The sequence below is a fragment of the Actinia tenebrosa genome, unplaced genomic scaffold (genome assembly GCF_029948245.1).
Source record: "Actinia tenebrosa isolate PJP-AT-01 unplaced genomic scaffold, QUT_ActTen_1.0 PGA_scaffold4__44_contigs__length_22323623, whole genome shotgun sequence".
Taxonomy (NCBI): Eukaryota; Metazoa; Cnidaria; class Anthozoa; order Actiniaria; family Actiniidae; genus Actinia; species Actinia tenebrosa.
In genome coordinates, this window is record NW_028292581.1 from 3,938,108 (window position 1) to 3,960,822 (window position 22,715).

A 22,715-nucleotide genomic window follows, 5' to 3' on the forward strand; every position below is an offset into this window, starting at 1 on the left:
CAAGAATTATCTTGAAATCCCGTTCCTTTGAAGTTTTTAAGAAACATTTTAAATCTATTTCTGTGCATGTCCGTCTTTCGAAAACATCATTAAGGATATATTGTAAAGCCAATTCAACAAGAAAAGAATAGGTGCGACAATCGAGTATTTTTTAAATGAAAAGATAAAATTGAAAAATATGTATTTTTCCTTTCCTTTCCCTCTCCCCAATCCTTCTCTACTAAATCAAACACCGCTTTTGTATCGCAGGCTCCAACTGGCGTGACTCAACGCATGATAAGTCAAACAAGTTGAGGGAAAAGATAGTTGAGTTTGTCATGAAATTTTACTCGACTAACTTTGTCTTCAAGTAAGTTTACCCTTCCTCTTTCTTCATCAATATATAAAGGTTCGTTTATTAACTTATGTTTCTATTTTTCTCTATTCCAGGTTTGCTTGGGATCAGGTTAGTTCAGCTTACTGGAACCGATACCCGAACCCATGGAGTTTACACGTATTGAGCGAAGATGTCCTATCAAGGTAATCCTGTTTTCTTAGCGTTTTTCATTCAAGTATACTTCTTATTTCTTATTTTAACTTCTTGGTTTATTCTGGTACACTTCTGGATTCACTTTAGAGCTCATAAAATTCATAGTATAAGCTTACTATGCAAGGAGAAATTAGATAAATCGTTTGTTACGTCATTATTTTCTGAGGAATTTAAAAACCAGGCAAACGCCTAATAACTATCATCTAAGCTAAGAATACTCGTAATATTATAAGCTATTTTTCCCCACTATTTTTCCCACTTTGTCTCCCCGATTAGTAGGGCACTTGTGCCCGGCTAGAAGATTTGAGACTTTAATAAAGTTATTATTATTATTATTATTATTATTATTATTATTATTATTATTATTATTATTATTATTATTATTATTATTATTATTATTATTATTATACTACAGCAACTACTTTAAGTCATAAAGTTTAGTACTTGACGATACCAAGGGAATACTGTACTTGTCATACAGAAGCACTCCCCCAGCACACCCACCTATATCGTAACATTCGTCTAGGAATGCCATTGATAATCTGTAACACATATTTTTTCCCTCTTCCTAACAGAACTGTAGAAGACGATAAATTAAAAACCAAAAGACTATTAACAAAGACAAACAGATTACCTAAATGGGGAGAAAGAGTAAGGCTATATTTGTATTCTTGTAACAATTTGATGTACTATAGTGAAGAAATAGAAAACATGTGCGTGTGCTGTGTGCACTTTTAATATATAGTTTGGATAGTATGAGCACACTGATTGGTCGAAAACCATGCTTTATTAGTGAACAGAGCACAGTGCTGACACCGTCTTCTCGTGTGAAGTGGTGCTAGATCCTGCAACCAATTTTCTTTTTGTGTAAATAAATTCAATACCAAAATAAAATTAGTGACTATGTAATGAAATGAATAAAACAGCTATTTCTGTGATTATTAATGGTAATTGAACTGAGTGGAGTGCAATTTGGTCTGAAATCAAACGCGCGATTACAAAATCACACGACCGTGTAGCGGGAGTGTGATTTGTAATTGCAAGTTTGATTTCAGACCAAAATTGCACGACACGAAGTTCAATTACCACTTAATCATATCCTTTTTGTAATCATACATAAGAAAAAGGCACAATAAAGAGTGCAGAATAATCAGTATAATGTAGTAGAAGAACTAAAAAAATTTTTTTTAATATTTTTTTGTTTTATTTTATCGTTAAGAAATTTTTTTTTAATATATATAATGCAATTAAGAGCTCCTAAGGATGCGATTTGGGAATTAATCGCCCTCCTTTGAACCAATCATATTGCAGGATTTGGTAGTGATTACAAAAAGGATATGATTAATCCAGTAATAAAGCATGCAGGGTTTTTTACGTTCTTGGTGGTTCTTTTATGTCGTCCATTATTGGTTAATGATGATGAAGTGTGGAGAGCCTATCGTCTGGTGGTTGATGTGATATTCAAAGTTGAAAGCGAAAGCTTGTCATACATTCATTTTTTGCTAATTTTTCTCAGTGTCACTTGTTTTGAGGGCCACTGGGCTATCAGTATGATTGTTTAAATTATAACTGTCATGTGCTGCCCTCATGAAATTAAGTTCATTTGTTCATTCATTTGTTCAATCATTTGTTTGTTGTTTGTTTGTTTGTTGTTTTTTGTTCGTTTGTTTGTTCATTCATTTTGTTAAAAAGCAATTACTTAGTTTGGTAATGTCATTTTGGAGTCATAATTATGACATTGTTTGTATATTCATGTTGTACTTTTTTATTCTCTTTAGTTCGTAAGTTCTCGAATAGCATGCATCGTAGAAGAATCCATTGTCGACCCTATCGCAAAAACTTTGACAACTTATACAAGAAATATCACTTACAAGACCCTAATGGTAGTTGAAGAAAAGTGTGTATATGCTGTCAATCCACAGAATAAAGAATGGTATGTAACATGAAATCAAAGCAAAAAATACCTCTCTTATTGGCTGTAGCCAAGGAAAAATACCTCTAACTTGAACAAACATATATTTTTCAGTTGTATTTTATAGTTGAGTGCATGCAAGTTTGAAAATAACGTGATCGTATCTTGAGCACAGACACAAGAGAGATCGTTATGTTGTGAAGATGAACAAAAATTCGATCTTATTATTATGTCATTATTGGTAGAGTCAGTTTTATTTACTGATGTACAACTTCTTCTTGGGAGTTAAAGAATCTACCATGTACTCGATTTTCATCATGTTATAAAGTCAGGAAGTCCAAAAAGCAGGTTTTTCCTAAGCCATTTAACTGGTCAAATTAGCCTTTCCAAGGTTGTGCAGAAAACTGATGTAAAGTAGGTGCGTGAGTAATCCTGGGCTGTTTTGGGGAAGACATAATTTAATACTCTTTCTTTTTATGTAGGACAACCTGTGAAAAACAGTCTTGGGTATCATCAGATGTTTATGGATTTGCTAGAGCAATAGAAGCATTTGGTGTTGAAAGATATAAAAAGAATGCTAAAAAGGTAATCCAGACTTGATGTCTTTTGATTTTGGATAGAACTAACAGCCTACTTCCGAGATATGCTTCATTTGTCATGCACGAAGGTTTCAGTATGAGGCAATGTGCTAAATTAGAATAGTTCTTTTCTCCTGTCACAAATGACTGAGCATTATGCACTAATAAGCCTCACATTGAATCCTTTGTGCCTGACAAGTGAAGAATATCTCAAAAGTGGGCTATTTGTTTACTGTGATGTTTTCTCCCTTGTCATAAACCCTTTTCTATGGGTAACATATTTTAGATAATATTTAACAATATATTTACCGAGACACGAGTCTTTGAGCAACGAGGTAAATATTCTCCGATATTCACTGAGCTGAGGCAAATAACTGTTTTAGCATAAACACACAGGTGATCATTTCAAAAAAAAGAAGCTAAAACACATTTTTTTCCAGTAACAGCAACATAGCGGCTGGCCGCCATTTTGGATTATAGCTGGAGGTAATTATCATGTGATAGTGTGAGTTTCTTGACCAATCAGCGCGCGAGATTTTCAATAATCACCTGTGTATTTTTACTAAATACCTATAATATCGAATGTACTGGTTCTGTTGCTAGGAACATTCTGATGGATTTTAGGAATCTAATTGATATGCTCTGTTTTTTTTAAGGCAATTAAAGGGCTTGAACACATAATGGAAAAGCTTTACACCCCAGAAAGACCACCACGACCTCCTACACTACCACTGCCACAGAGCAATATGATGGCTTAATGTCACACTTATTGCAACAGAACCCCTATATAGTACTGGTTTATAAGTTTTTAAAAAACTTTTGATATAAATTGTTGCAAATTAAACTTTACAAAATGTTTTTGTGCTCAAAACCAAATAATATCCCTGCTTTTAGCTTACAGGGTGATGTGAATTTTCCACAAAGTAGGGATGGTCTAAAATGGTTATAAAAAAATAACAATGACTTTATTCTAATTTCCTGGTCAGTTAATTCTTCTTAACAGGAAAGAGGTTGGATGGTAGATATATTGCAGTATAAATATTTTCTGGAACTGATTTATTTTTAATTTCATTTTTGCTGGAAATGTTCTTTTTGTTTTGGTGTTTTTCTGCCCTTGTTTTAGCCACCACCTATTGTAAAAAAAAAAGAATCAATTTTGATGTAATTTATAGAGTTTGTATATGATTGTACAGAATACAGACATGCAATAAAGTTAGTGGTCATATTTTAGTTCTTCTTATAATGTAGACTATTGGTTTTTGTACATACTCTATTTATTCCTTGGTTCAAAAAATCCTCCTTTTTTATCAGGGTAGTTAGTAAAAAAATCCCCTTCTGGTGGGGGAAAAGCAAATGTGGCCAAGAAGCAAAGCTTCAAAGGCCTATGGGATATTTTGAGGGCCATTTCGAATCCAAGAACATTATCACCCGACATTCCATTATAGATAGATAGATAGATAGATAGATGCTTTATTTAGACACGGTAGACTCTTCAGGATTTACAATTAGTATAATACTAAAATTACTTAATTCTATTTACAACGTATACTAAGCTAACTACAAGTTAATTAACTAAAGACTAATAATAATACAATATAATTACATAATAAAGGGGGTACCTGCTTTCCAAGAGTGCCGTGTATACTACGTGTATAAAATTCAATTGAAGAAGTTGCTGCAGCCTATTTGAAATTGACTCGGAGTGCCTGCTTGCCGCAACTCACATGGAAGGCTATTCCATAGCACTGCACCATCATAGCTAAAACTGTTCTTTGCAGTCAGAAGAGGGTTTATTTTGTATAGGTAATATGACTACATGAAAAAAATTCTGAGTACTGACAAAACTGGAAGAGGCCGATAGGCCAAGTCCAATTTGGCAGTCCGGAATTTTTTGAATTCAATAATTTGAATTGGACAGACATATAGTCCTATTGCAGATTAATTATATCATCCAAACTATGCAAAACTGATTCCATAAGTCATAGTTTAAAGGAAATAGTATTTAAAGGAAGTATTCATGATGGGGGAGGTTATGTGAATTATGAGGTTTCAAATAAAGTTTTGGTACACCCATGAATGGTAGAATGCTAATAACAAATTATTATATAATTAGGATAGTATGCGTGCGCTGCTCGTACCAAGTGCTGTAACTACGATCGACTGTCTTTCTTTTTGCTTAAGTCTTAAATAGATCCGACACCAAAAAAAATTAGTATATAATTTTTTTTATGCTTAGCAAGAAGAGTACTTCGAGAGTGCTCATTATCCGATTTTTCAAAGATTGTGGACTTCCTGTGGAAGGAAGTGGATTGGTAATGAGGAAACCATTTTGAGTTTGCGCGTTTGCGCAGTGTTCAAATTGCTGGCGGGAAGAAGAAGATGGCGGGAGAATCAATATGTCTTCCATCTTTATGTATGATTCATGGTGTTTTACGCTTATTTCTGTGAAGTTAAATCTAATTCAGTTTGCCAGTAACTTAGTTTCACTATGAATATTTGACAAAATATCATATAAACATGATTAAATGGAACAAAACGAAGTTAGCTCTGTCGAACTTGGAAAGACTTCTGACTTGTACGATATGGTAAGATAAACTTATGGTTTGGTTTGGAATGACATGTAATATCCTTTCGTATGATTGCCATAAGCTTTATTCTGTAATGTCTTTCTTGTAGTAAGCGTTTGGTTCAGGATCCATGTACTTTAGAAGCCTGTGACCATCACTTCTGCAGGTATTGTTACAGTAATATAAGTCTGTTAAAAATGTAATTTGCACTTTTATATGTGACAGCTTAATGTTTTACATGGTTTGTTTTTCCATTTTTTTTAAGTGAAAATACCGCTAAAATTTGTACCTTATCTGTTACACTCAACCCTTGGCCATTTTTGATTTCAGCTCATGCAATTGTTATGAGTCTGGGGTTATTTCTTGCCCTGACACACACTCCAAATTTAAAATCCTTTTACATCATCATGGCCATGTTGGCGTGATTAGCAAAAGACTTTGCATGAACTCCCCTTGCTATGTATATCACCAGCATGGCCCCATGTCATCTGGCAAAAGGTTGGTTTTTTTTTATGATACTTGCACTTTAAGAATGCTCTCAAACCACCAATATACACACAACTTTGTAAAACCACATGTGCAACAAAGGGGCTGTTATCTGTTTTAAGTTCTAGTTCTGATAAATGCTCATCTCTTAATCCATCAGAAATTGTGTAGAAGAGCTTGTGGGCATTGATAGTAAATGCCCAGAATGTGGAGCTTTTGCCTGGTCAAAAGACTTGAAGGTTAATAGACGGTTAGCTGACATTTTATCACTGTGTAAATTGATACGGACTACTGTTGGAAATAATGATGATGTTGCTGAAACACCACCAAAGCAAGGTAAAATATGGTTGATGGAGGATAACAGAATAAATGGAAATATTATGACATGAAAAAATATATAACCTTGAAATTATGTGAATAATATTTTGATAATTTTGCCTCAAATACTTATCCTGAACTGATTTTTACCTCCAGAAGCTTGTGGTGTTAATGTCATGCTTGGAACAGCTTCTAGAAACTTGGAAAAAACTGACAAAATAGCTAAAGATAATGATATTGTAACAAGCATTGATGGTGATAAAACTTTATTAAAACATAACTGGCAGCCTGTCGTCAGAAGTGAGGAAGGAAACAATAATACTAATAACAGCAGTGTTTGTGAAAGAGAAGAGTATGATGTACACTTGGAGTCTAGTTGCAGTTCACAAGAATATGAAAATGAGGATATAAACAGTTCAATAGAACTGTTTAGTACAAATGATTCATTCTGCTCTGAACAGGATGTTAATCAGCCAGGAACCAAGTCAAAATACTCCACAAAGACATGTGGTAAGGAGTCAGACATTGTGACATGTACAAAATATGATAAAGACAGGGGTGCTTCTTTTGTCAATCACCAAAATATACTTAAATCAAAAACTAACGCCTATATTAGATCAGATGTTGGAGACTTGCAGGTAAAAGGAAAAAAGAGAAAAATGTCTGAAAGTGAATTGGGAATTGGTAATAGAGAAAGCAATTTATCTTTACAAAAGCAAGTATCAATCGTGGAAAATGGCACACCAGAAACAGAGAAAAGCATTATGTCACAAAGCGATGTTAAAGGTGACTCTTCATCTAACAAAAAAAGGAGCAGACTAGCCTTAACTCACAAAAACGTGTCCACTTCACCCTCTGCAAAAGCAAATATATCAACTCCACAAAGTAAGATCAGGAAAAAGCTCAACACAAGCCCTGCAAGTGTTAAGTCTATATTGGAATTATCCCCAGCACATCTGACAAAAAGAAATAAGCGTGGTGAAGGACTGCTTCATATTGCAGCAATAAAGGTATTTTTTGTTCTGACTAACTTGTACATTGTTACATGTATATTCTCCTTGCATAATTTAGTAGTGGGATAATTGTATGGGAAAGTATTTGGCCTGAGGTCAATTATTGATAGTATCTGTACTAATTGCAAAGCATGGTTTTATGCTTGAAAAATATATATTTTTCATTGTTTATGAAAGTATGCATGAACAGAACTGATAAACTGCTGAAGCAGTATTTTGGAAACAAACCAAATGACTAGTAGTTACTAGTAAACACTGTATAAAAACGTTTGGAATTGTACTGGCAGTTTGGACATTAGTCCTTTGCCAAAGTAAAGGAGAAAAAAATTTTTTTAATCATTGTTACATGCAATTCTCTTGTAGGGTTATTATGAGGATGCAAAATACTTACTAGAGAAAGGAGCAGATCCAAATGCTAGAGATAATGCTGGATGGTCTCCTCTTGTAAGTAGAAATTAATGTGGAAAATAGGCACCAAAAACTGCTCTGTCAAAAATACTGTATGATTCCATGAGTTATTGTTTAAGCTTGTCAGTTTTTTTAGTAAATAGACTCCTTTAGCTTGGGCATAATGTTGTGTTTTTGTCCAGTTGACCATGGGTCATTCCCTTAAGTATCAATTCTTTGTTTAAATGCAAATTATTCTCAAAGGAATGACACATGTTGTGAAATGGGGAAAAAACGCCCAATCAAGAGGTCTATTCAGCTGTTGTTTGCTATTCTTTGCTAGTCAGTGGTAACTCTATATCTTCTTGTATATAATCTACAGCATGAATCATGTAACCATGGACATGTTACTATTGCTGAATTACTGTTGGACAATGGAGCTATTGTTAATCTACCTGGAGGACCTGAGCATGAAACTCCTTTGCATGATGCTGTTGCTAATGGTCAATTGGAGGTTGCAAGGGTGTTGGTCAGGAGAGGTGCCTCTCTGCATGCAAGGTAATTCTTATATTACCATGTTGATTCATGTTGACTCCCCAGTTTTCCATCCTTCACCAAACCTTATCCATGCCTTAGATCAGTCAAGAGGTCGTTTCAGGGAATCAACAAAAATGTTATTTTTGTATATTAATTTTTTTTTCCAGGAACAATCAAGGTCTTACTCCTATTGAATATGCATTTACTGACACAATGAAAAGGTTACTGGAGCAAGAATCCTCTGTACAGTGTCAAACATTGACAAATGACAAGGAAAACATCTTGCTACAGACAAACCTGGTAAGTGTTCCCTTACAAACTAACTTACACAGAATCATACAATTTGCCATTGCACCAAAGTTGGTTTTCATGGACATCAGGGCTTAAAATAACAGCTGCACATCAAACAATGTCTGGCCAGAAATGCAACTTTTCCAGACAACTCTTTGCCTTGCCAGTCTTCTTGACCAGTAATGTTTAGCCAGAATTACAGTATGACTAAGCTAAAACTAATTTGGCCTGTGATCATGACCAGTGACTGATAGGCCTTTATTTTAAGCCCTGGACATAAATCAAGGTTTTTCCATGACAATCCATGTGCTTGTCTCCTAGCTTGAAACTTTGAGTTTCCTGGTTGGTCATAAAATAGCATATCCCAACAAATTGCAGTTCTAACTATTCTAATTTCTGCACAGCCTCCAGCACACCAATCAGCAAAAGTTCTTCTATACACTGGGCTGAGCACAGAACAAAAGGTAAGTACACTTCATTGATCGTTACATTCTTTATTTGTACAGCATCCCACTGAGTATTTTAACTAGTAGTAATTATCTACTACATCTGAAATATTACCATAATTCAGTAAAACTATTTTTTTCTAATTAGCACAATAAAAACATCACACAATTTTGTACTATTTAATGCAAAATAAATTTAGTAGAGTGAATTCAATAATCCAGTGAATTAGATACACACTGGTAGGCCCTAATTCCATTGTTTTTTATTGTGTCTATTTGACTATTACATGTTCACTGACTTTTTTATTTCACTGGTTAAATGCCTTCACTCTTCTATTTCACAGATTAAGTGTGAGCACTTTACTAGTATCATAAAGTATATAATAAAATTTTATGGAATAATTATATAAGAAATGGAAAGCCTTTTCCTAATAGTTCAATATCTTCTCAGGAAAAACTAGAACTGTGTGCAAGCATTCTCGGTGGAAAACTTGTGAATGAATTCTCAATCGATGGTAAGTTAACAAATACAGTATCTTGGATAAAGCCCTATTGTATGGGACATCAAAGCAGCTGATCAATCTGGGGGACAAAACAAAAGAATTCCAATCTCCTGAGAATTGGAACCTATTGCTTTGTCGCCAGCTGAATTCCATTCTGAATAAAGAAAGCAAAGCATTTTATTCCTTATCCAATAAATTTATTGTTGCTGATGATGGACTAGGATTTCGAAATATGTATTTTTTATTTTATACAAATATAATCATAAATCAAGACATTGAGGAAATAAATTCTTCCAGAAGTTCATTACTGGGGTTATATACCTTGCTCCTTCAGGTTTTAAAACATCATCCTATTGAACTCTTTTAAAGATTTGTGGGATTGCCTCCTGATTAATGGCCAGCTACCACCCTCTTGGTGTAAAGCGAAGCACATTACATTGTCCAAGTGACTGTCACAGAACTAACACCCTAATGTTATACAATTTTAGTGACTCATATCATAACAAGCACCTCCAATTCAGGCCTATGTCGTCGCACTATAAAGTATCTGTCTGGTATCCTGTGTGGCAAATGGATCGTTTCATTTGGGTGTAAGTCCTTTATAACTGAATTTAAATAATATTTATTGTGATGTTGCTAATTATTATCAACCAAAAAGTCAATGGTGTGGTTTTCAGATTTTGTGTATACAATCTGAAAATGCCAAAATCAAAGTCAGTATTGGTACCTAAAGTTTAATAATAGGCCCTTTGCAGTTAACGGTCACGTGTCTGTACTGGAGGGCAAATTTTTTGTTTTTATATTAAATTGGTGATTCTTTTCAGCTACTTGTAAAGAACTGAATGAAACGATGTGTATCCAGCGTGTTACGAAATGCAATTTTATTACGATCTCTCAAAACAGGTTGTAGAAAGTTTGTTTGCAGTCCAGTACATTTCACCCTTGGGAATCAAAATGTTCATTCATTTGCTCTCAGTGAATTAATCAGCACATGATTGCTTAGCTGCAAAGGGCCTATTGTGCTCTTCAGTAGAATATCACACCTTGGCTTAACATAACTGCCAATTAGTTGCTGGTCATGATCCAAAGGCCAAATTAGTTTTAGCTTAATCATACTGTAAACTGGTCAAATGACAGGCAAGGCAAAGATTTTGACCAGACATGTCCCATTTCTGGTCGGACATTGTCCAAGGTCCAGCCATTATTTTAAGCCCTGCACACTATATTTTCATTTGAGTGTGCACTTCAATTGCTGTTCCTTTCATCATTATTACACAAATGGCACTTGTCAAAACCTATACTAAGGTGGACAAACGGAAATGCAATTTGTTTCATTGGTTAATTCTTCTTCCACTGCCAACCAGGTGTATAATTCAACAAACCTTTCATTCAGTGCCAAGGTCTATAAAAACTGCACCCACCAATATACAATGTTTAGCCATTGCTCAAGAAAGATTATAGAATAATGTAAAACCAATTAAAAATACCCATTTGTAAAAATTTGAGGACATCAACTTCCAGGGATTACGAAGTGTCTGTCGACCAATAAATGGGTAGATGAAGCTCCTTATGAAGTGAAGGGAACAAGTACTGCAAAAAGTGGCGTTCCACATCAAGCAAGAGTCAATCATCTACAACAGGTAACAAACCAGTCATGTTTATCAATATTACTTTCATAAAATGAGAAGGCATAAGATAATTATCAGTGGACATAGAGTTTTAGGAGAAAGTAAGGAATCTAAAACCTTCCCAGTTTTTCCAAGACAATAAGCTTTGATTGATTTAAATATTCTATCTTCACAGCTCCCTGGGTTGTTTGATGGTTGCCAGTTTTTCTTTTCTGGAACATTTGATCCCAAAACACCAAGTAAAGAAGATCTTATTAGTTTAGTGAAATATGGAGGAGGCAAAATACTGACTCGTGAACCCAAGCAGGAGATTGATTACTCTCCCTTTATTATTCAATCCAAGTATAACAAAGACACCATGCACTTGTCTACACTATCTACTGTAGCATACCATGCACAACCAGACTCTACGCAATATAGATGTACTATATACATTATTTATGACCCACTGTCACAAAATAAACAGGCAGTAAGAAATGTTAGAGGGCCATCTATTGCACCTGTAGGCTGGCTGTTGGATTGTATCTCTAAATTTGAGATAATAGATATTGAAAAGTTTTTACAAAGATAAAACACTTTTAAATTCACTGCTTTTGTTAAAAATATTCAAACATGGGCATCAGGACTTAAAGTAGGAACTAGATTTTGTACACACTTGTATATAGTGCTGATCTAAGTGTGATCATTGTGCTTCTAAATCTCAAAACTGTACACAGTCAGGTGTAAATAAAAATATTGTAAAAAAACCCTGAACATTTGTATAATAAAGCAAAGATTTTGTGTGTCAAAACAATTCAAGGGAATACCTTTGATCAATGTAAACATTCAGGTACCAAAAATAAATCTGTCTAAATCTATGTCTATGAGGATTGGTAGACTTGTTAGAACCCACTCATTATTGTGGTCACTATGTGGACTGTCACTACTTGGTGTCTGTAATGATGAGAATTGGCAATAGCTGTGCATTCGTAATAGAAGTAGTGAACAAATTACTTGCATGCAAAAAAGTTGGCAAGATGGGGTAAATCTTGGAAAATCATTATGAAGTCCTTAACTGAAGATCATGGTCGAATAGACTTTTCTTATTTGGCAGATTTTTGGCACTTCAGAATTAGGTTGTATGTGAATGTTTAAATGAAGGTCTTTATTCTTATGGCAACGGTCAACATGACACCATGTTTTCAAGCCCCATGTCCCCAGAATATAATACCAGTGGCGTCAAACTTTTTCTTAATGTTTATTATCGTATGGTTTACAAAAATAGCAAAGAATGGGATTGAAATGATATTACAAATTACTTATGAAATTGTACAAAAAGATAATTATAAAAAAATCTTCTTAGAAACAAAACCAATCTAGAATTCTGTTCTACCACTGTATCAGCAGACTAATACTAATGTAAAAATTATCAATTTGTTAGAATTACTCAATCTACAAGACAGTGTGTATTCTAAATTAACTTGGGCATAATGTTTTCCCATTTCATACCATGTGTCATTCCTTAGAGAGTAAGATTCTTTGTTTGAATGGCTGTCTTCTCGTGCACAATCATTCAACAAAGAAATTATACTCTTGGAAATGTCATGTGGTCTGAAATGGGAAAACATGCCTAGCTAAAAAGGTATATCTTTATATGTACTAATTCTATTTAGTTCGCAAAATATCCCTATCCTCTCCTCTTCCCTCTAGCTCGGGATGGGGTGTCTAAAGGGTACCCAATATTTTTTCTACTGGAAATCCAGTTCATCCAAGAGTATCACCTAACCATCTTAGTCTTATCTTCCTTCCTTTACTAATGAAGATTATACATACCAGTGCCCTCCCCTCCAGTCGAGGATGGAAATGGACTACCTCAATAATGCCGTGACCATCTTGAATTGCAAGGCATTATGGGTCAGGGGACAAAACAAAACAAAGATGCTGAAATGATGACCCCACAATATTTGAAGAATTTCCTCAGTTGTGAGACTGTTCATTTATTTTAATTTATCCCATGTCGAATTGTCTTGTTGTGAACCATAAATGTCAATCGATGTCATTATTGAAACAAAGCTTTGTCTATTGGCCCCCTGGACAAACCATAATGCCTCGTTATTCAAGATGACCCCCCCCCCCCCCCCCCAAAAAAAACCTCCAGCTGGGGATGAGAATACTCCATTTTACAGTTTTATTCAGTGTCCATGAATAATAGTTCCAAGCCGAGGTTGGAGTCGCTGCGCATGATAAAAAGTATAGCTTTGTCATGCGCAGAAATTCCAGCCTTGACTTGATACTATTATTTGTGGTCACTGAATGGAACCATAAAATTGAGTATTGGGATGCCTAATGGATACCCAAAACTCTCCAGTATTCAACATCAAACCATCTTAAAGTGCCAACAATATAAACCCATGAAACTTCCACTATGGTGGAGGGTGTGGATATTTAGTTTATCACTAAGCACAATTACCTGCAGTGAGTGAAAAGTGACTGCTTTTTACAAAATCCTAGAAATCTTATTATAGGATCAATACATGTATTGGATTAGTTTACCTCTCTTCTCTCAATTAAGCCCTCAAACAGCTTATTCTTTTTCAGTGGTTTTGGACTGGGTGCATATTAGAGGGGGGCTTATTAGAGGCCGGGTGCTTAATAGAGGAAATATGGTAACTAAATGGAAAGTTTAATTCAGGAATAGAGCGGAGGCATTTAACCCGTGAAATAAAAAATACTAGTCAAAGTGTAATGGTCAAAAAGACACAAAGTGTATTAGTCTAATATCTATTGCACGGGTTTAATGACTTCACTCTAGAACTTTTCAGCTTTGATGTGACAGTTACCATTTCAATTTATTTTAAATTGTCACAATTTCCATTTCATATTATTTACTTGTCTCTGAATCAGAAATAAAGATGGTATGAAATGGGAAAACATTTCTCCCAATTTTAAAAGATCTATAATCTTAATTGTTGGACACCCTTTTTCCTTTGTCGTGACATATTTGCAGTCGGCATGAACAACATTGGTTTTGAATGATTCCCCGTATGAAAATAATATAATTTTTCATTTATCAGTAGTTATTATCGTTAGTACTTATTATTTATAATAGACTCAACAAAATTACTCGACTCTGATTGGACAAGAAGAGTTCAATTTCATCCAAACTTGTACTCTGTAAAGTCCCAATTAAGTTGCTTGGTTTTGTTGAGTGTATTATAAACAATTCTGAATTTATAGATACTCATGATGTTTTAAAAGTTCTCAAATTGAACTTGCCTAACTATAAAGGCTTGTCCAATTTTGAAAACTCTCAAAACATCACTTGTACCTGCAAATTCCAAATTGTACTTGAGTTCATGTTATTTTGTGTTCATTGTGTTTACTCAACGAAATTGAGCAACTTAATTGAGACTCTACAGAGTACAATTTGGGATTTAATTGTACTCCTCTTGTTCAATCAGAAGCCAGTAATTTTGTCTAGTGTATCATAAGAGTACATATTGTATTAAGGTACTTTCACAAATAGCTCCAGTTAATAATGAAAGTTTTAAGCATTTTTGAAGGAAATAAGGCCTAACCACTGAAGTATTCAAAGCTATCAATAGTATTAGTAATACGAGAGAGAATGACTGACTTGAGTAATGTCCTCGATGGATAAAAACATCATGAAATTTGTGGGTCTGGTATAAAAGTAAACTTGTCGAATGCTTCACCTTCATCAACTTCAGCAATCCCTTCAAGATGGCTTCCTGATAAGAGAATAAGAAAATAAAGCTTGCATCAAAATGTTTTATTGTTTTCAATAACTAAGTAATGTTAATTATGTTAATTGCTCAACCAGCAACTCCGGCCCTATTGAACCACGATGACTAGCCTAGAGGCAAATATTCACACTATAATATTCACAAGATTTTGGAACAAGTTTTTTTTTACCAGTCCCTCCTACCCTGAGACTGTTTGGTGATCAAAGTTGACATAATCCAGAACTGCTCATATGTAGATTATAGATATAGATATAAGGATTGATAACATTAATAATATAAATATATCATACCTTCCGGTGGAGTGAGTCTGACTGGTTCGTTAGTGAAATCTTCATCAAAGTTGGAAACATCTGTTTCAGACTTGATAACTGGCTTAAAAGGTGGCTTTATCTATGAAGTTCAAAGAACAACATATTTCCCATTAGAAACAAAGTAACATAGGATGGTCATCTTTACAGGTCATTTCCATCCATTTCTTAAGGCTTTGTAAACCAGATTAGACCAGATTTAATTTTTCCTGCCTTCTGTCATGGCTGCCATCACAAGATGGTGCAAAGCCTCTATAACACACATTCAATCCACCTACTAAAATGAACTGGTAACCAATAGCATAACTCTGAAAGCATTTTTGTTTTAGATACATCGATTAAATTTCTAAAGAAACTCACTTTTTTGTTGTATAAATCATCCCAGTTGATGATGTCAAAGAAAGGATGTTTCATGACCTCCTTGGCGTCGTCTGACTTGCCCCCTAACCTGATAAAACAATCATGAACCTGAGCTGATAAGCTGATCTCCTAAGTTTGTTTTTAACTAAATTCCAGTACACTTCTTGGAGTGAAGTTACACCATTTTACAGAGCTTAAAATAACCACTGGTCAGTCACGTTGATCAGCCAAATTAATTTTAGTCAGGCTTCTTTCTTACTCAATTTTACCTGTCAAAATGACTCGCAAGGCAAAGATTTGACCAGACAAGTTCCAATTCCATATGGACATTGTCCAGCTGATATTTTAAGCCCTGTTTTAGTCCATCCATTCATGTTAGCAAGTCACTACTGAGGGGACAATGGCTGATAAACAGTCATTTTGTACTCAATGTTTCATAGAACTCCAAACAAGAAAATTAAGTATTATGATATAACTCTCACCTTTTTTGTGGATCTTTTTCAAGTAGCCCTGAAAGAATGCTTTTTGCTTTTTCTGATAATCTTGAGGGAAACTTCACATCTTCCTGTAGGTATAGAACAATCATATCATGTAAAAATGCTGTATTCAAAGGATTAAGCAAATTCTGTTGAAGTGACTCAGAGCTGTTGAGTGTAACATAATTAAAATGAAAAATGACTTCCGGGTCGAAATTAATAATTACTTCTACAGACTTTTTTCTGTGTTTTTTTCTTCATAGCAGGATTTTCTGTTCATGTATGTAATTGTTGAAGGTAGAGAATAAATCCTGGGAATGAGTTGTGGCAAGGTTTTAGGGAGCTACGAATATTGAATCTTTTTACTGTCAATCAAAATTCAAATATAGTTGTAATCATTTTGTGTCCTGTGACCTCAGGGACAACAATGTCTTTTGTGGTCCTTCAACTGCAATGCTTCTCTCAGCTTTGGTGAAAGAAACATTGTTGTCTCTGAAACACAAACACGCTGTTTCCCTCAGTCCCAGTCAATAAGCAATAACATCTACTTACTGTTAGGATGAGTTCAAAGAGCACTTCATGATCTTTATTATAGAATGGCAGTCTGCCACACATCATCTCATACATGACCACACCTACACCCCACCAGTCCACGCTACGCCCGTAGTCATTATCTTCCAACACCTGAAACATCCAATCAATAATGTTTTTAGAGGATTACGTTTAATTAGGATTGTAAAACTTTTATGTAAAAAAAGGTACTCATTACATTTGTCCATTATAATAATGTTGTAATAGGGCCATTGTACTATATGCAGACTACTTACCTCTGGAGCAAGATATTCAGGTGTCCCACAAAATGTCTTTGTTGTTGCACCATAAGAGATTTCTTCTTTGCATAGACCAAAATCTGTGATTTTAATATGTCCGTCAGCATCCAAAAGCAGGTTTTCCAGCTTGAAGAAACAAATATGAAAACATTTCATTGATCTGAACCATTTCAAAATAATAAAACATCTAAAGTAATAACTGCAAAAGCACCACATGGTGTTCTTTTTGGGTCTTACTGTATCCTTTATTCTTATAATATTATTTAACTCCAAACAGGAGTCACTATTCATCCAATTCACCCCCTGGATCCACCCTTGATATAGCTAGTATGCTACATTTAATATATAGTAGCATTTGATAAATAAACATGTTGGAACTATTTGTTTATTAGGCTAAAACTATGAGTTGCAGCAGATTAAGATACTATTCTTAAACTTAAGTTTCTTTTTGCAAATCATGGTCAATGATCATGAGTAAGTTTTATTTTTAAGCTTGTAAAATCCTGATGGAGATTTCAACAGATTAAAATAAATACCATAAGCATGGCCAGACTTTAAGGGCTAACCTTTAAATCTCTGTAAACAACTTTATGGTCGTGTAGATACTTGATTGCTAAAGTCATCTCAGCACCATAGAATCTTGAACGGTCTTCAGAAAAGACACGGTCCTTAGAGAGATGGAAAAACAGCTGCAATGGAAATGAAACAGGTACACTTTATAATTTTTTCATTTAATACACAAAGTTAACTTCTGATGTTGAGAGTTAATTAAATCATAAGGTATTACTATTCTAATTAACAGCTAGATTGCATCGACCTGGTTGGAAAGATTATTTAAAGTGAAGGGGCTCATAAAGGCAGGAAATCTAATGGTTTAATTTATCTAATTTTCTAGCATGGACATGCATTTCCTAGTGTTTGAGAAATAGACTAGTAGCTTATAGCCAATCAGAAAAAATTATTTGCAATATTATTATAGTCCACTAGTTTTACGTAATACACAGTACTAGTTACACGCATGTAATGGGTTTTGGTGTTTGTTGATCATACCTCACCACCGTTGACATACTCCATCACAAATATCAACCTGTCAGGTGTCTGAAATGAACACTTTAATTCCTAAGGAAAAAATAGAAATGAAGAATTTTATATGTCAGAATTTATTTTTAGCATATTCCTACTAACATCTATTACAAGAAAGGGACTATAAATATTATATTTCAACAACAAAATAGATGCTGGTTATCAGGAACAATAAATCAATAAATATTCAGAAGATATTTATCATATTGATGGGTTTCAGCTGATAAACATCTTTGATTGACAACCATGTGCTGTCCTGAAGCTAATTTACAAACATTCAGCTGATGAACATTCCTTCAGTATTGTGAATCAAGCAAGTGTTTTCTTTTCTTTTGATTTGAAAGTAAGACATGTATCAGTATGCATACTAACTATTAGATTCATTCATCTAATGCACGATTAATGTGATATACTTACTGTTAAAAATGGGTGTTTTGTTGACTGAAGAACTCTGTTTTCTGTCAGTGTGTGTGTAACTTCATCCTTTGAACAAATAGAACTCAAGCCATCAGTAAACCAATTATAATTTTATTATACACGGTATTCTCTTAATTTTAGTTCTATCACACATTTAATTAATAAATCCCACAATGGTTTCTTTTGTCTATGCTTGACTTAAATTTGTTTCAATTTCATTTTTTTAAATTGTGTAGTTCCAAAAAATATCCACACCCCCTCATGGAGAAATAGTTTTAAAACACCCCTCCTACCCCTGAATATTCCAAATTTTCCTTTATACGCCCTCTATATTTTTCGTTCTTTCTCTGACTCCCCCCCCACTCTTCAGAAATTCCAAAATTAACCATTAAACTGAGAAGAGAATGAGATAATATTTTTTTTGTAAATACCTTAGCAATTATTACATCTTTTTTCAATATCTTGAGAGCACATATTTCTCCTGTGCTTTTCATACGTGCCATCATAACCTTGTAAGAAAATTGCCTAGTCATGAATACTGTACTTTGCAGAAAATAATAAATCATAATATTTACATTGAGTAAGTGAGCATGTATACCTTTCCAAAAGTCCCTTTACCAAGCACTCTCAACATTGTGAAGCTATCCAAAGTCTGAAAATCATAACCATAAATAAAGATGAGTCGTCGTAAGATCGCTTACGATCTAGTGTGAACCAATACTTGGAGTCGGAATCCAAAGCAGGAGTGTGATGGAATCATCAGAAGGATCAAGTTTTCTTTTTCTTCCGATTCCGATTATGACATGTAGGATCAAGTGGCAATCAAAGAATCAGATTGAAAGCTTTTACCAAAGACAAAGGTCATGCCCAGGCTATTCAGAGCAAAAGACATGGCGGCAAACCTGGTAACTATGGGAACAACAAAGAAGCAAGCGCCAAAGCAAGGCTTCCGATTCCGCTTGCGTCAATTCCTTCACTGTACCTACCAGTTTGGAGTCTGCTATTTCATCAACTGTGCCTTCAGAACTGTCGTGTACCTGATCAGTGACTTTTTGAATAGCACTGATCCATTCTTCTCTGATAAATTAAAAGTTTGCAAGATATTGAAAACTGAGAATTTTAAGTCTATTACTAATACAAGTATGTACATCTATGGGTATTTTTAGAATAGAGCCCCTCCAATACTTTTGGCCTTTTATACACACCCCTAGTGTGAGAATAACACCTTAAACAAACTCAACTCACATATATGTGATCTATTCCAAGCCAGTAGAAGCCGAACCACAGAGGTGAGAGGTAAGGGGAAAGCCACTACGCCACCCATGTAAGGTACAGTAACCCCCATTCCATGTTTGAATTTGAAATTGGTAAAGTTGAATTTTGTGGATCAAAGGGGGGAAACCTGGAGAACCTGGATTGGAGAAAACCCTTGAAAATTCTATTCACAAAATGCAGGTGCATATATCCAGGTTAGTAGAGGGTATTATCTTCTTATTAACCTTCAACAAATTATCTCAGTCCTCTTCCCCAATAAGCATGTTACAAACAAACTGCCATTGTGAAGTAAGATCACAAGCATCCTAGGAACACCTGGCTGCTCATACATATACTATATAGAAATACTGTACCTTTCTTCGTATGAATCTACATGAAAAGTCCTCTCAACAAATGTTGTCCATTGCAGACATCTAAAATAAAATGAATTTCAAATAATCCGTCAATCTTGAACGAAAACTAGCAAGTAACTCAAGTGGCATCAGTGTATATATAGTCATAATCATAATTTGAACATTGTGCAAAACGTTTTTCGCAAACAGTTCACCTTACTTATTATAGCTAGTTAATTATTTTGGCATCTAAAAGACAAGCCATTATGATTAAAAACACTTAACCATTACCTCACTAAAAACGTATTGGGCTTTGGCTTGTCAACCCTTAAAATCTGACTCTCTGGAAAATAAACAAAAGGTATTAGTGTGATATATAGAGAACTCAATTCAAGGTAGCATAGAGTCCCATTTGATTATATGAGTTTTAATCAAAAATAGGTGTATGGTAAGTGATTTTTTTCACCCGTCTAGCTAGTAATATGACACAGGATTATCATTTGAAAGTTTTATTTGTGGCTGTAAAATGAATTTACAGCCACAAGGGACATTAACATCTTTTCGCTACATGCACCCTATTCCCAACATACAATATCACCAGAAAAATAAAACATAGCAAGATTTTGAAAAAAAATAAGTACCCTCTAGTTTACTAGCTGTGGGGAGGAATTAAGTGGGGATGCATATTTCCTTCCTATATGGTGGTGATTAGCAATGACAAATTGTTTATGACTTAGTTATAAATAAACTGCTTATTGTTAAACTTAGGGTTTAAGTAACCTTTAAAATATTAGAAATGAATACAAGATAAATGTTTCCTAACCTGCTACAGTAAAGTTATTCAGAGGTACGGCATCTTTGCTTTTAGGGATCTCTTTGTATCCAATAAAACTTCCATCACTCCATAACTGGAAGTATCTAGGCCGCCAGTTCTTGATGTATTCACCTAAAATCAACAAGTATCAATTTTGCTTTAACAGGGGTCGCGGAACACCCTAAAAAGTGGGGGGCTAAGATTGGAAATATGTGAGACTATTATGGGAAAAAGTGGGGGGCTAAGATTTTTAAAAATATAAGAGACTAGTGACTAGTATGGAAAAAGGGAAAAAGTGGGGGGGGGGGGGCTGTAGCCCCACCCCTTCCGCTGCCCCTGTTTAAGGGCATTACTTGTATTGATGAGCTTCTGCTATGATTCTTTCATAACAAGATTCAAAATTGAAACAGTCCTATTAAATTCCTACCTCTTTTTTGGAGCCATCCAACTTTTACAATGGTAGCTCCTGGTGCAGGACCACTTGCCATTTTATTGATTAACAATCACCTGGGATTCCAACAATAATAATAATCATTATCATCATTATCATATAATAATTAAAAACAATTTCTGTCTTGAATGATGTTAGATATATGTCTACAGGGTAGTCTGTACTGAGGAAAATTTTTAAAAAATATACTGAATTGAATTGACCCAATAATAATATCATTTTTAATATTAATCATTTACATTTTTATTTTTATTTGAATGCAGCAATATTAATTTTCTTGAAATTCACCTCAAAAACTGTGCGCATTCCTATGCATAGTTCTACTTCTGTTGGATGTCGATATGCGATTACGGCCTATATTATATTAGCTGGCCGGAAATGAAACATTGGTCAAGATCATATTGACTTCCTTGTCTAAAATGAATATAAAGATAATCTGAACAAAAGATCAAAACTTCAATGCTGCGAAAATTCATAAGTTTCTCTAAATACAGTGTTTATTTAGAAAGTTATTATTGTTTAATATATGAGGTGACGTATGTTCGCTTGAACACCGTAAGGGAAGTTTCGCTATTTTAGGTCCTCGCCTCGGAAGACAACTAGTAAATGAATATTGTTAATCCCAAAAGATCAAAATGCAAGCAATAGATTATTACTTAACAGACATTAAGAGTGATTAATAATACGGTATTTTATAGTAGCTGGTGCTTCTTTGTAGTCTAAACTGCAATGTGAGCTTAGTTCAAGACGATTCACAACAGTGAGCTCTATACCATACAAGTAAACCAAGAAAAAGCAAGACTCGTGGTTATAAAACTAGTTTACCGATCTCATCATTATCAACATCCATATATTCATCATAATATCCAAGCCAAGGGAAAGATTTGACTGTTTTTCTGAAGGCCCAATGGGAGTTGTAACAGGCAAGAAATCATGACTAAAAGAACAGGAAATATCAACCAAACCCGTCCTTGGCGCAAACCAATATTTACAGTAAGTTTTACAATCAATAAAACAAATATAGAATGTTCGATCTGAGTGAAAGTATTCATGATAAAAAGGCAAATGAGCTAATACCTTATGATAGTAGTCAGTGCTGAAGTATCCAGACCAGATATGGGGGAAAAACTCCTGTATTTTTGACACTTCCTACTTCTCCTGATCTTTCGAAGTCTTGGGGTTCCTCGACTTGAACACGACTCGCCTCCAGACCCCAAGCAGGCCTTCCAACCACGGAACTCGTCAATGGCTGCTGAAGCTAGAATTTTAGCATAAGAATAAACTATCCCCAGAAATCTAAAAAAACTGCTATAATTTCATTTGCAAAATAAATTCTAATTCGTCTTGGAAATTACAATAAATATCATATAAAAGTGTTTGATATTTTAATGAACAGGTTTCCTGTGTTCATGTAGGATGCGTTTTGTTATA

At 34.5% G+C, this 22,715-nt stretch overlaps 3 protein-coding genes across 3 annotated transcripts; 2 read left to right on the forward strand and 1 right to left on the reverse strand.

Annotated features, from left to right (window-relative positions):
- Positions 1-240: 240 nt before the first annotated feature.
- LOC116299820 (PRELI domain-containing protein 1, mitochondrial) lies at positions 241-4,249 on the forward strand. The gene is made up of 6 exons (XM_031708530.2): positions 241-349; positions 430-519; positions 1,105-1,180; positions 2,308-2,462; positions 2,924-3,026; positions 3,676-4,249. The coding sequence occupies exons 1-6, from the start codon at positions 318-320 to the stop codon at positions 3,775-3,777; spliced, it is 558 nt and encodes a 185-aa protein (XP_031564390.1). The 5' UTR covers positions 241-317; the 3' UTR covers positions 3,778-4,249.
- A 1,142-nt stretch (positions 4,250-5,391) lies between these two features.
- LOC116299812 (BRCA1-associated RING domain protein 1) lies at positions 5,392-12,052 on the forward strand. Its single transcript, XM_031708521.2, has 12 exons — positions 5,392-5,604; positions 5,696-5,752; positions 6,233-6,408; positions 6,547-7,400; positions 7,767-7,847; positions 8,173-8,348; positions 8,495-8,627; positions 9,023-9,082; positions 9,516-9,579; positions 10,056-10,157; positions 11,089-11,207; positions 11,371-12,052. Exons 1-12 carry the CDS (start codon positions 5,537-5,539, stop codon positions 11,764-11,766), a joined length of 2,286 nt encoding a protein of 761 aa, XP_031564381.2. The 5' UTR covers positions 5,392-5,536; the 3' UTR covers positions 11,767-12,052.
- A 1,252-nt stretch (positions 12,053-13,304) lies between these two features.
- LOC116299811 (RAC-gamma serine/threonine-protein kinase) lies at positions 13,305-22,511 on the reverse strand. Its single transcript, XM_031708520.2, has 17 exons — positions 22,362-22,511; positions 21,261-21,340; positions 20,843-20,965; positions 20,311-20,362; positions 20,041-20,100; positions 19,399-19,489; positions 19,011-19,064; positions 18,844-18,921; positions 18,413-18,478; positions 17,963-18,031; positions 17,479-17,601; positions 16,910-17,038; positions 16,635-16,766; positions 16,089-16,171; positions 15,607-15,694; positions 15,229-15,328; positions 13,305-14,923 (listed from the first exon to the last, which is right to left on the reverse strand). Exons 2-17 carry the CDS (start codon positions 21,319-21,321, stop codon positions 14,838-14,840), a joined length of 1,395 nt encoding a protein of 464 aa, XP_031564380.1. The 5' UTR covers positions 21,322-21,340; positions 22,362-22,511; the 3' UTR covers positions 13,305-14,837.
- Between the last annotated feature and the right edge of the window lie 204 nt (positions 22,512-22,715).

Bases quoted from the DNA above. Each gene is read 5' to 3' on its own strand.
- LOC116299820 (XM_031708530.2), top strand. From the start codon at position 318: ATGAAATTTTACTCGACTAACTTTGTCTTCAA. The intron at 520-1,104 runs GTAATCCTGTTT...TCTTCCTAACAG, and splicing joins AGCGAAGATGTCCTATCAAG to AACTGTAGAAGACGATAAAT. The intron at 1,181-2,307 runs GTAAGGCTATAT...TATTCTCTTTAG, and splicing joins TACCTAAATGGGGAGAAAGA to TTCGTAAGTTCTCGAATAGC.
- LOC116299812 (XM_031708521.2), top strand. From the start codon at position 5,537: ATGATTAAATGGAACAAAACGAAGTTAGCTCTGTCGAACTTGGAAAGA. The intron at 5,605-5,695 runs GTAAGATAAACT...TCTTTCTTGTAG, and splicing joins CTTCTGACTTGTACGATATG to TAAGCGTTTGGTTCAGGATC. The intron at 5,753-6,232 runs GTATTGTTACAG...TTAATCCATCAG, and splicing joins TGTGACCATCACTTCTGCAG to AAATTGTGTAGAAGAGCTTG.
- LOC116299811 (XM_031708520.2), bottom strand. From the start codon at position 21,321: ATGGCAAGTGGTCCTGCACCAGGAGCTACCATTGTAAAAGTTGGATGG. The intron at 19,490-20,040 runs GTACAGTATTTC...TTAATTTATCAG, and splicing joins GTAGATTCATACGAAGAAAG to AGAAGAATGGATCAGTGCTA. The intron at 18,032-18,412 runs GTAAGTATATCA...TTTTTTCCTTAG, and splicing joins CAAAACACCCATTTTTAACA to GAATTAAAGTGTTCATTTCA.